This window comes from Phocoena sinus, chromosome 13 (assembly GCF_008692025.1).
Source record: "Phocoena sinus isolate mPhoSin1 chromosome 13, mPhoSin1.pri, whole genome shotgun sequence".
Classification (NCBI taxonomy): domain Eukaryota; kingdom Metazoa; phylum Chordata; class Mammalia; order Artiodactyla; family Phocoenidae; genus Phocoena; species Phocoena sinus.
Window position 1 is genome coordinate 52,031,864 of NC_045775.1, and position 13,398 is coordinate 52,045,261.

Consider the following 13,398-nt stretch of genomic DNA (forward strand, 5'->3'; position numbering starts at 1 on the left):
TTAAGATAAGATTATTATCTCAGGAAGTTACATAAATTTATGTGTAAGTTCTTCAAATATGGAAAGCATTTAACAATAAATTCCAATACAGTGGAAAGATTCTGAAGTTTATTTATTTGATGTCCTATGACTAAAAGATTTTATGGTGAGAGGGTATGAAGAGGGAGATGTAGAGAGGTAACTCAGTCAAACCAGAATAATAAGTAACTTTAAATGGCAGAGAAAGTCATTTAAATGTCTAAATGTTTACTGTTTACTTTATACACTAGTTTTTATATGTACTGAAAAATTAATAAACACATGTAAAATTTTCACAGTCTACATAAACATAGACAATAAAAGTCTCCATCTACTTCAGGTCACTTCCCCAAAAGCAAACCTGTGAAATTTTCTTGTCTGATTTTCCAAAATAGTTCCAGATAGTCACAAGTACAAAGAGTACATATATACGTGTATATACATCTCCTTTTTATAACTGTTTTAATACGCAGTGAAAGAATACACTGTGTACTTGCTGTCTTCTCTTAATAACTACTGTTTTAGATAAAATAATATTTAATAAATAGTGTTTAATAAAAATATTTCTTGGAGGTTGTTCCACATAGCATAATACAGCAACTTCAGTCCTTCTCTTGGCCACAGAACATTCTATTAAACAGATTTCCCAAAACTTATTTAAGTAGCCCTACAGTGACAGACATTCATGATCTGCTAGTGTAGTTAATGTTGTATCAAACATCTTCATGTACATGTACTTAGAGGATAAATTACCAGAAAGAGAACTGCTATACTGTTCTCCTAAAGCTATACCACACTCTGGTCAATACAGTGTATTGTTAAACATAATGAGAATTACCCAATATATGAAAATGCTATTATGTTAGCTGAACTTACGTTTAATTATAATCAAAGATAAGCATTTTTCAAATATTTATAAACTACTTGTTTTTTCCCAATCAATTTCCCGTTTATCACCTTTGTCTTTTTTCTCCTTGGATTCCAATGTAAGAGTTGTGATACAAACAATGAAAAAACCAGCAGCCAATCCAATTATTACTGAGTGAAGTGTGTGTACCAAGTGAGCAAAGTGACCTCAAAAACTTACTCCAGAGGGAAGGAAAAAAAAACTCACGCAAGACTCTGTATGAAACCAACCAACCCTGGACGCTTGGAAGTCAGTTACAGTTGGTGCTCAAATAAAAAGAACTCAAAATGTAAAAATTCCTGATAATTATACATCTGTGGTATATTCAAAAGTAAAGCAGTAACAAAACACAGAAACACCCAAATAAAATGACCTTTAAAATATACTTATTTAATCTTGTTAAACTAACTTTTATAGATATTTTAAGTTGTTTCAGACTGTATCACAGATTATGCCAGAATTTTAAAATCATTTCCTTATTAGGTTACTTGAAACGCTTGCTAGGGTAAAACACTAAAAGTTTTAATACACCATATTATTAATTATAAATTTGATGAATTTCACCTTCAATAAACAGTGCTTCACTATTCTTAGTTATTTATTCTATATTACTTACCATATCACTGTTCTCATATTTTGCTTGCCTTGCTATGAACAAAATAAAATTTAAAAATCTACTAAAAAGAACATTTTCTTAAAGTTATGAAAGAGAACTTCCTAAGTATTTTAGGATTACTCTGAAATATGAACTGCTTCATTAATGTGTTAAAATGATAATGATGTATAAATAGACAATATTAAATATGACAATTTTAAAAAACTATATTGAAAAATTACCACAACCAATATAAGGTCTCAAGGCACACAATTATTAAAAATCAAAAATTTGAAAATGCTTAAGTATATAAAAAGTATATATGCAGTGATCATTAAGTATAAGGAAGAAATAAAGTATAATGGACGAAAGCAAGTAATATAAGGGGAGAAATGGCTATTTTAATAGCAATAATAAATAAAATTAAAATCCTTAAGAATAAGCTTAACATGAAATAAAATCTATACACAAATAACTCTGAAATGCTGAATGAAACAAAATAAAACAAATGGCATATCGTGCTTTGGATAGGAAGACAACTTCACCTCTCAAAATAATCATTATAACAGTAAAAACAACAATATTTTTAAAGAAGAATCGATGTTAAACTTCACATGGAAAAATAAGAGACATAAAGATTCTTTTTAAAAAATATAAGGAGAAACGATCAGCCTTGCCAGATAATAAGAAATATTACATAAACACAAGGGGGAAAAAGAAAATACATTAGTATGAAACCAAGGACTGGCAAATGTCTTCTTGATGGCCCAGACAATAAATATTTTAAGATTACAGGTGATATGGTCTCTGTTACAAATATTGCACTCTGCCACTGCACTGTGGAAGCAGCCACAGACAAAAATATGCAAAAGAATAGGCAAGGCTAAGTTGCAAGAAAACCATTTACAAAATCAAGTGGCCAGCCCACAGGTCATAAGTTTACCAATCTCTGATATATAGATCATGACTAGATATACCAATAGGTCAGTCTACAAAGTCCAGAAATTGACCCAGTCAAGATAAAACTGGTATCTCAAATCAGTGAAGAGAAGAATAATTACTGAACAAATGGAATGGGGACAACTATATAACCAAAAAATGGGGGGAAAATGTTGGATACGTACATGACCCTTTGAACCATGATAAATTCCTATTGGATCGAAGATTAAAATATAAAATTGAAACAAAATGTACACAAAAGAACTAAAGGGGAATTTTCTTGTAATCTTGAAATGCATTTCAAACCATAACACAAAAGCCACAGGCCATGAAAAATTCAACCACAAGTGTGAAACCACAAACTTGAAACTCAACTGCAAAAACCACCTTAACTAAAACAGCAAGAAGACATCAAAGCAGAATGTAGGCATAACTCATAACACAAACAAAAGTCTGATTTCACTGATATATAAAGATCTCCTACAAAAAAGAAAATAAGTAAAGCAACTGATAAATGGCAAAGAATATAAACATCACCAGAAAAGGAAACAAAAAGGGTTGTTAAGCACAAGATTTTCAACCTGATTCATACAAAAGAAATCCGAATTTAAAACATCAATGAAAACACTTTTCACCCATCAGTTTAGCAAATAAAAAGAAGTTTAAGAACATGATTTTTAAAAAGAAGAAAAAAAAAATATCTAGCAGCCTATTCACTTCTCTGCAGAACTCTCCCCTCCAGCTGGCTCTGGTCCCCTTCCACAAGCTGTGTGGCTGACAGAGTCTTGGTGCTCCAACCTGATGTCAGGCCTGAGCCTCTGAGATGGGAGAGACAAGTTCAGGACACTGGACCACCAGAGACCCCCCAGCCCTATGTAATATCAATCAGCAAGAGCTCTCCCAGAGATCACCATCTCAACGCTAAAACCCAGCTCCATCCAACGGCCAGCAAGCTCCAGTGCTTGATGCACCATGCCAAACAACTAGCAAGACAGGAACACAACCCCACCCGTTAGCAGAGAGGCTGCCTAAAATCATACTAAGTTCACAGACAACCCAAAACACACCAACGGATGCGGTCCTGCCCACCAGAAAGACAAGATCCAGCCCCACCCACTAGAACACAGGCACCAGTCCCCTCCACCAGGAAGCCTACACAAGCCACTGAACCAACCTCACCCACTGGGGGCAGACACCAAAAACAACAGGAACTACGAACCTGCAGCCTCTGAAAAGGAGACCTCAAACACAGTAAGATAAGCAAAATGAGAAGACAGAGAAATATAAAGCAGATGAAGGAGCAAGGTAAAAACCCACCAGACCAAACAAATGAAGAGGAAATAGGCAGTCTACCTGAAAAAGAATTCAGAGTAATGACAGTAAAGATGATCCAAAATCTCAGAAATACAATGGAAAAAATACAAGAAACGTTTAACAAGGACCCAGAAGAACTAAAGAGCAAACAAACAATGAGGAACAACACAGTATACTAAATTAAAAATTCTCTAAAAGGAATTAATAGCAGAATAACTGAGGCAGAAGAACAGATAGTGACCTGGAAGATAAAACAGTGGAAATAACTACTGCAGAGCAGAATAAAAAAGAATGAGAAGAACTGAGGACAGTCTCAGAGACCTTTAGGACATTAAACGCACCAACATTCAAATTATAGGGGTGTCAGAAGAAGAAGAGGAAAAGAAAGGGCCTGAGAAAATATTTGAAGAGATTTTAGTTGAAAACTTCCCTAACCTAGGAAAGCAAATAGTCAATCAAGTCCAGGAAGGAGAGTCCCATACAGGATAAATCCAAGGAGAAACATGCCAAGATACATATTAATCAAACTATCAAAAATTAAATACAAAGTAAAAATATTAAAAGCAGCGAGGGAAAAGCAACAAATAACATACAAGGGAATCCCCATAAGGCTAACAGCTGATCTATCAGCAGAACCTCTGCAAGCTAGAAGGGAGTGGCAGGACATATTTAACGTGATGAAAGGGAAAAACCTACAACCAAGATTACTCTACCCAGCAAGGATATCATTCAGATTTGGTAGAGAAATTAAAACCTTTACAGACAAGTGAAAGTTAAGAGAACTCAGCACCACCAAACCAGCTTTACAACAGATGCTAAACTTCTCTAGGCAGGAAACACAAGAGAAGGAAAAGACCTACAATAACGAACCCAAAACAATTAAGAAAATGGGAATAGGAACATACATATTGATAATTACCTTACATGTAAATAGATTAAATGCTTCAACCAAAAGACATAGACTGGCTGAATGGATACAAAAACAAGACCCATATATATGCTGTCTACAAGAGACCCACTTCAGACCTAGGGACACATACAGACTGAAAGTGAGGGGATGGAAAAAGATATTCCATGCAAATGGAAATCACAAGAAAGTTGGAGCAGCAATTCTCATATCAGACAAAATTGACTTTAAAATAAAGATTATTACAAGAGACAAAGAAGGACACTACACAGTGATCAAGGGATCAATCCAAGAAGATATAACAATTGTAAATATTTATGCACCCAACACAGGAGCACCTCAATACATAAGGCAAATGCTAACAGCCATAAAACGGGAAATTGACAGTAACACAATCATAGTAGGGGATTTTAGCACCCCACTTTCACCAAACAGATCATCCAAAATGAAAATAAATAAGGAAACACAAGCTTTAAATGACACATTTAACAAGATGGACTTAATTGGTATTAACAGGACATTCCATCCAAAAACAACATTATGTACTTTCTTCTCAAGTGCTCATGGAACATTCTCCAGGACAGATCATATCTCTTCGGTCACAAATCAAGCCTTGGTAAATTTAAGAAAACTGAAATCATATCAAGTATCTTTTCCAACCACAAAGCTATGAGACCAGATATCAATTACAGGAAAAAACTATGAAAAATACAAACACATGGAGGCTAACCAATACACTACTAAATAACCAAGAGATCACTGAAGAAATCTAAGAGGAAATCAAAAAATACCTAGAAACAAATGACAATGAAAGCAAGATGACCCAAAACCTATGGGATGCAGCGAAAGCAGTTCTAAGAGGGAAGTTTATAGCAATACAATCCTCAAGAAACAAGAAACATCTCACATAAACAATCTAACCTTACACCTAATGCAATTAGAGAAAGAAGAACAAAAAAACCCCAGAGTTAGCAGAAGGAGAAATCAGAAAGATCAGATCAGAAATAAATGAAAAAGAAATGAAGGAAACAATAACAAAGATCAATAAAACCAAAAGCTGGTTCTTTGAGAAGATAAACAAAATTGATAAACCATTAGCCAGAATCATCAAGAAAAAAAGGGAGAAGATTCAAATCAACAGAATTAGAAATGAAAAAGAAGTAACAACTGACACTGCAGAAATACAAAGGATCATGAGAGATTTCTACAAGCAACTATATGCCAATAAAATGGACAACCTGGAAGAAATGGACAAATTCTTAAAAAAGCACAACCTTCCAAGACTGAACAAGGAAGAAATCGAAAATATAAACAGACCAATCACAAGCACTGAAATTGAAACTGTAAATAAAAATCTTCCTACAAACAAAAAGCCCTGGATCATCAGATAGCTTCACAGGTGAATTCTATCAAACGTTAAGAGAAGAGCTAACACCCTGATACCAAAACCAGACAAAGATATCACAAAAAAAGAAAACTACAAGCCACTATCACTGATGAACATAGATGCAAAAATCCTCAACAAACTACTAGCAAACAGAATCCAACAGCACATTAAAAGGATCATACACCATGATCAAATGGTGTTTATCCCAGGAATTCAAGGATTCTTCAAAATACGCAAATCAATCAATGTGATGCACCATATTAACAAACTGAAGGATAAAAACCATACGATAATCTCAACAGATGAAGAAAAAACTTTCAACAAAATTCACTCGTTTATGATAAAAACTCTCCAGAGAGTAGGCATAGAAGGAACCTACCGCAACATAATAAAGGCCATATATTCCAAACCCACAGCCAACATCGTTCTCAATGGTGAAAAACTGAAACCATTTCCTCTAAGATCAGGAACAAGACAAAGTTGCCCACTCTCACCACTATTATTCAACATAGTTTTGGAAGTTTTAACCATGGCAATCAGAGAAGAAATAAAAGGAATCCAAATTGGAAAAGAAGAAGTAAAACTGTCACTGTCTGCAGATGACATGATACTATACACAGAGAGTCCTAAAGATGCTACCAGAAAACTACTAGAGCTAAGCAATGAATTTGGTAAAGCAGCAGAATACAGAATTAATGCGCAGCAATCTCTTGCATTCCTATACACTAATGATGAAAAATCTGAAAGAGAAATTAAGGAAACACTCCCATTTACCACTGCAACAAAAAGAATAAAATACCTTGGAATAAACCTACCTAAGGAGACAAAAGACCTGTATGCAGAAAACCATAAGACACTGATGAAAGAAATTAAAGATGATACAAACAGATGGAGAGATATACCATGTTCTTGGATTGGAAGAATCAACATTGTGAAAATGACTATACTACCCAAAGCAATCTACAGATTCAATGCAATCCCTATCATACTACCAATGGCATCTTTCACAGAACTACAACAAAAAAATTTCGCAATTTGTATGGAAACACAAAAGACCCCCAATAGCCAAAGCAATCTTAAAAAAAAACAGGGGCTTCCCTGGTGGCACAGTGGTTGAGAGTCTGCCTGCCGATGCAGGGGAAACGGGTTCGTGCCCAGGTCTGGGAAGATCCCACATGCCGCGGCCTGGCTGGGCCCATGAGTCATGGCCGCTGAACCTGCGCACCTGGAGCCTGTGCTCCGCAACGGGAGAGGCCACAACAGTGAGAGGCCTGCGTACCGCAAAAAAAAAAAAAAAAGAAAAAACAGAGCTAGAGGAATCAGGCTCCCTGACTTCAGACTTAAGACTTTGTAGCTATACTACAAAGCTACAGTAATCAAGACAGTATGGTACTGGCACAAAAAGAGAAATAAAGATCAATGGAACAGGACAGAAAGCCCAGAGATAAACCCATGCACATATGATAACATATGTGCATGTTATGTGCATGTTATGATATGATAATCTCTCAAAGATAACCATATCTTTGTTAAAGGAGGCAATAATATATAATGGAGAAAAGACAGCCTCTTCAGTAAGTGGTGGTGGGAAAACTGGGCAGCTACATGTAAAAGAATGAAATTAGAACACTCCCTAACACCATATACAAAATTAAACTCCAAATGCATTAAAGACCTTAATGTAAGGCCAGACACTATCAAACTCCTAGAGGAAAACATAGGCAGAATACTCTATGACATAAATCACAGCAAGATCCTTTTTGACCCACCTCCTAGAAAAAGGGAAATAAAAACAAAAATAAACAAATGAGACGTAATGAAACTTAAAAGCTTTTGCACAGCAAAGGAAAACATAAGACTAAAAGACAACCCTCAAATGGGAGAAAATATTTGCAAACGAAGCAACTGACAAAGGATTAATCTCCAAAATATATAAACAGTTCATGCAGCTTAATATCAAAAAAACAAACAACCCAATCCAAAAATGGGCAGAAGACCTAAACAGACATTTCTCCAAAGAAGATATACAGATTGCCAACAAACACATGAAAGGATGCTCAACATCATTAATCATTAGAGAAATGCAAATCAAAACTACAATGAGGTTATCACCTCACACCGGTCAGAATGGCCACCATCAAAAAATGTACAAACAATAATGCTGGAAAGGGTGTGGAGAAAAGGGAACCCTCTTCCACTGTTGGTGGGAATGTAAACTGATATAGCCACTATGGAGAACAGTATAGCCACTATGGAGAACAGTATGGAGATTCCTTAAAAAACTAAAAATAGAACTACCGTATGACCCAGCAATCCCACTACTGGGCATATACCCTGAGAAAACCATAATTCAAAAAGAGTCATGTACCACAATGCTCACTGCAGCTCTATTTACAATAGCCAGGACATGGAAGCAACCTAAGTGTCCATCGACAGATGAATGGATAAAGATGTGGCACATATATACAATGGAATATTACACTCAGCCTTAAAAAGAAACAAAATTGAGTTATTTGTAGAGAGGTGGATGGACCTCGAGTGTCTCATACAGAGTGTAGTAAGTAAGAACGAGAAAAACAAGTACCACATGCTAACACATATATATGGAATCTGTAAAAGAAGTTTCTCACGAACCTAGGGGCAGGACAGGAATAAAGACGCAGACGTAGAGAATAGACTTGAGAACACGGGGAGGGGGTAAGGATAAGCTGGGACGAAGTTAGACAGCACTGACATATATACACTACCAAATATAAAATAGCTAGTGGGAAGCAGCTGCATCGCACAGGGAGGTCAGCTCGGTGCTTTGTGACCACCTACAGGGATGGGATAGGGAGGGTGGGAGAGAGACACGAGAGGAAGGGGATATGGGGATATATATATACATATAGCTGATTCACTTTGTTATTCAGCGTAAACTAACACAACGTTGTAAAGCAATTATACTCCAATAAAGATGTTAAAAAAAAATTATTGAGGAGAATAAGGTGAGTGGCACTATCACACCATTAGCTACCACAAGTAAACAACACTTACTTTAACCTGACAATACTACTTATAAGTAGGAATGTATCCTACGTAATAGTTTTGCATATGCATTAGCTGACTACTGTAAGTTACTTATTGTAGCATTGTTTATAATAAAAAAGATTGGAAAAAATAGTGCCTATGAACAGGAACTGGTTAAATAAATTATGGTTCATGCATATAATGAAACACTATGCAGTCCTAAAAAAGAAAAAATGTGTTTTATATATTGATATGGAATAATAATCTCCAGGACAAACTGTTAGTGAAAAAAAGCCAAATCCATTTAGTATGATACATCTGTGGAAAAGAGGACAGGGAAAGAGAAATGTTTACAATTGGCAATTTATATAGAAAATCTATGATGCACCTGAGAGGTTAGGAACTGCATGCATGGGAGACATAGGCAGGAGGGGGAAAATGTATAGCATATCCTTTTATATCTACTTTTTGAAATTTGAACAATATGGATATGTGCCTATTCAAAAAATGAAATTAAAGAAGAAAATAGTATAATAGAAAAAAACATATGAATACAATGTTCAGGACAGAAGCATTGATTGTATAAATTAATAGGAAACTATCTCTTAATAAACCAAGAACCTCTAACTGACTGACTCTCATTTCCTTCGATTGTACCAGTAGTACAGTAAGATAAGACAAGGACTCTGAAGCCTGATTTCATAGATTTGATCCCCAACTTTTCCCATGGCATGGTTTCTTTAGCGACAAAATGAGGATAATAATAGAACATACCTTATAGGGGAGTAAAGAACTTAGAACGGAACAAATAATAAAGAAGCACTTATGTTAAGCTGTTGATATTACCTGTGCTGCAGCCCAAATGCAGTCAATATGCTGAGTACTCAGTCGCCCTTCTGCTGCCAAAAAATTCAAAATCACTTGGCACTGTTTGATAATCTGGAAAAGAAAAACTTATTACAGTTAATTTTTAAAAGCATTCTTCTCTCTTAATAGAGCAGATAAGTCACATATTAGTCCACAAACCTCAATATGTAAATTTGGTCCAAATATATGCTCTACCACATTGTTGCTTATAAGCCAGTCGGCAAGTTCTTTTGCAATGGACCTAAAGTCAAGTAATAAAAATAGTTAATACATTTAAGAAAGTATTAGTATCAATCTTTCCCATGTCTAAAAGCAGACTCAGGTGAAAATCTAAAACTGTTCACATACCAATTATAAAGAAGTGATTATATACAATTAACTGTTAATAGTACTATGAAGAATAACTGAAACAGAAATACAAGAAATGGTAATACTATCTGAATTTATAAACAAGCAAAAAAAAAATCTGAAAAGTTAGGATAACTAACACCAGGTACACAGGTGAGAATACCAAGGGTAACACCTAAAAACTGATGTATTTTCTTACTCAAAGACCTTGCCTTCCCATTTTTAATTTCCATAGTAGGCACTGAGGCATTCAGGGAAGGTTTCCCCATATGTCCTCTATGGTAAGATAACATCAGAAAAGTAGGTTACCAAAAGGGTGGGGGAAGAAAAAAAGAAGAATCTCCAAGCCAAATGGCAAGTCTCATTCCTGCCTGATATTAACGAAGGTTCTGCTAATGTGATCCCTAAAGTTATCAACTGACTGTTCAGAACACTTGGTTACACTTGGGAACAACTCATCTTTCATTTCAAAAAGTAAACTTTTTATTTTTGAACAGTTTTAGATTATCCTTCATTTTGTAAAAAGAGCTATCAATTCTTTTAGAGTAATAAATCACTGGCACAGAAAATTAAATTATTATGTTACCAATAAGGTAATGTAAGTTTATCAGTTAATTTGTCTTTTACAGCTTTGAGATATGAAATATAGTAAACTAAACATATTTAAAGTATATAGTTCAATGAATTTAAACTTAAATATACATCTATGAATCCATCAGCACTGCCAAGATAACAAACACATCAACCCAAAAAGTTTCTTTATGCCCCTTTTTAATCCCTCTTTTTCTCAGCTCCCACAATCCACTGCCCAGACAACCAATGATGTGCTTTCTGTTATTACATAGTTTTCATTTTCTAGAACTTCATATAAAAAAAAGATACAGGATGTACTGCTTTATAAAATTTAGATTCTTTCACTCAGCATTAAGATTTATTCATTTTCTTTCATTTGTCATTAGCCCATTTGGTCTCTTCCAGGTTTGAGCAATTATGAATAAAGCTGCTATAATCACCCGTGTGCAGGTTTTTGTGTGGACATGTTTTCAATTCCTTTGGATAAATGCCAGGGAACATGACTGCTGGATCATATGGGAAGAGTACGCTGAGTTTTTTAAGAAACTATGAAACTGTCTTCCAAAGTGGCTGTACCTTCTTGCATTCCCACCAGCGGTGAATCAGAGTTCCTGTTGCTCCACATCCTTGTCAGCATTTGGTGTTATCAGTGTTCTGGATTTTGACCATTCCAATAGGCATGTTATGCAATCTCATCGTTGTTTTGATTTATATTTCCCTGATGAAAGAGGAGCATCTTTGCATGTGCTCATTTGCCATCTGTATGTCTTCTTTGGTGGGGTGTCTGCTAAAGTCAGTGTATTTTTTAATCAGATTGTTCATTTTCCTACTGTTAAATTTTTAAGAGTTCTGTGTATATTTTGGATAACAGTCCTTTAACAGATGTGTCTTTTACAAGTATTTTCCCCTGTCTACGGCTGTCTTCTCATTCTCTTGACATTGTCTTTCGCAGAGCAGAAGTTTTTATTTTTAAAGAAGTCCAGCTTACCAATTCATGGATCATGGTGTTGAACTCAAAAGGTTACCACCATACCCAAGGTCATCTAGATTTTTTCCTATGTTATCTTTTAGGAGCGTTATAGTTTTACATTCTACGTTTAGGTGTGTCGTCCATTTTGAATTAATTTTTGTGAAGGGTGTGAGATTTTGAATTAATTTTTGTGAAGGGTCTAGATTTTTTTTCCCATGTGGTTGTCCAATTGTTTCAGCACCATTTGTTGAAAACCCTATCTCTGCTGCTTTGTACTACTGTCTTTGCTCCTTTGTTAAATATCAGCTGACTATATTTATATGGGCCTATTTCTGAGCACTGTATTCTGTTCCATTGACCTATTTGTCTGTTCTTTCACCAATACTGCACTGTCTTGATCACTGTAATTTTACAGTAACTCTTGAAGGTGGGTAATGTCGGTCCTCCAACTTTGTTGTTTCCTGTCAAAACTGTGTTGGCTACTCTGGGTCTTTTGCCTCTCTATTTAAACAAATGTTAGAATCAGTTTGTCGAGATCCACAAAATAACTTACTTTGATTTTGATTGAGACTGCAATGAATCTACAGATCAAGTTGGAAAGGACTGATACCTTTACAATTTTAAGTCTTCCTATCAATAGACATGGAATATCTCTCCATTTATTTAGCTCATCTTTGCTATCTTTCATCAGAGTTTTGTTATTTTCCTCATATAGACCTTTTCATATTGTTAGATTTATACCTAAGTATTTCATTTTTTGTGGTGTTAATGTAAATGGTATTGTATTTTAAATTTCAAATTCTATTTGTTCACTGCTGATATATACGAATTTTTTTTTTTTTTTTTTTTTTTTTTTGCAGTACGCAGGCCTCTCACTGTTGTGGCCTCTCCCGTTGCGGAGCACAGGCTCCGGACGTGCAGGCTCAGTGGCCATGGCTCACGGGCCTAGTCGCTCCGCAGCATGTGGAATCTTCCCAGACCGGGGCACGAACCCGTGTCCCCTGCATCGGCAGGCGACTCTCAACCACTGCGCCACCAGGGAAGCCCGTGACTGACTTTTGATTACTAACTTTGTATCCTGCAATCCTGCTATAAATGCTCATTAGTTCCATGAGACTGTCAATTCTTTCAGATTTTCTACATAAATGATCAGGTCATCTGTGATCAAAGACAGTTTTACTTCTGCCTTCCTAATCTATACACCTTTTATTTCCTTTTCTTGTCTTGTTGCATCAGGTAGGACTTTCCAGTACAATGCTGAAAAGCAATGGTGAGAGTGGACACCCTTTCCTTGTTCCTGACCTTAGTGAAACAGCTTTGACCTTCACATCATTAAGTATGATGTTAGCTGTAGGAGGTTTTGTAGATGTTCTTTAACATGTTGATGAAGCTCCTCTCTATGCCTAGTTTACTGAGAGGTTTTTCTATCATGAATGATAAAATTTGACCTTGTCAAAATTTTGACTTTACATTAATTGATCTTGAAACGCTGAACCAGCCTTGAATACCTGAGCTAAATCTCACTTGGTTGTGGTGTATAATTCTTTTTATACCTTGCTGGATT

The 13,398-nt window shown here is 35.5% G+C and overlaps 1 protein-coding gene across 5 annotated transcripts in view; it reads right to left on the bottom strand.

The window, feature by feature from the left end:
- USP34 (ubiquitin specific peptidase 34) overlaps positions 1-13,398 on the bottom strand; it is a 234,585-nt gene that overhangs the window by 144,882 nt on the left and 76,305 nt on the right. For all 5 annotated transcript variants that reach the window (XM_032653399.1, XM_032653400.1, XM_032653401.1 and 2 more), the window contains exons 9-10: positions 10,103-10,184; positions 9,923-10,015 (exon numbers count right to left, since the gene is read on the bottom strand). In XM_032653399.1, the coding sequence (XP_032509290.1) occupies positions 9,923-10,015; positions 10,103-10,184 (175 nt within the window). The remainder of the gene's footprint in view (positions 1-9,922; positions 10,016-10,102; positions 10,185-13,398) is intronic.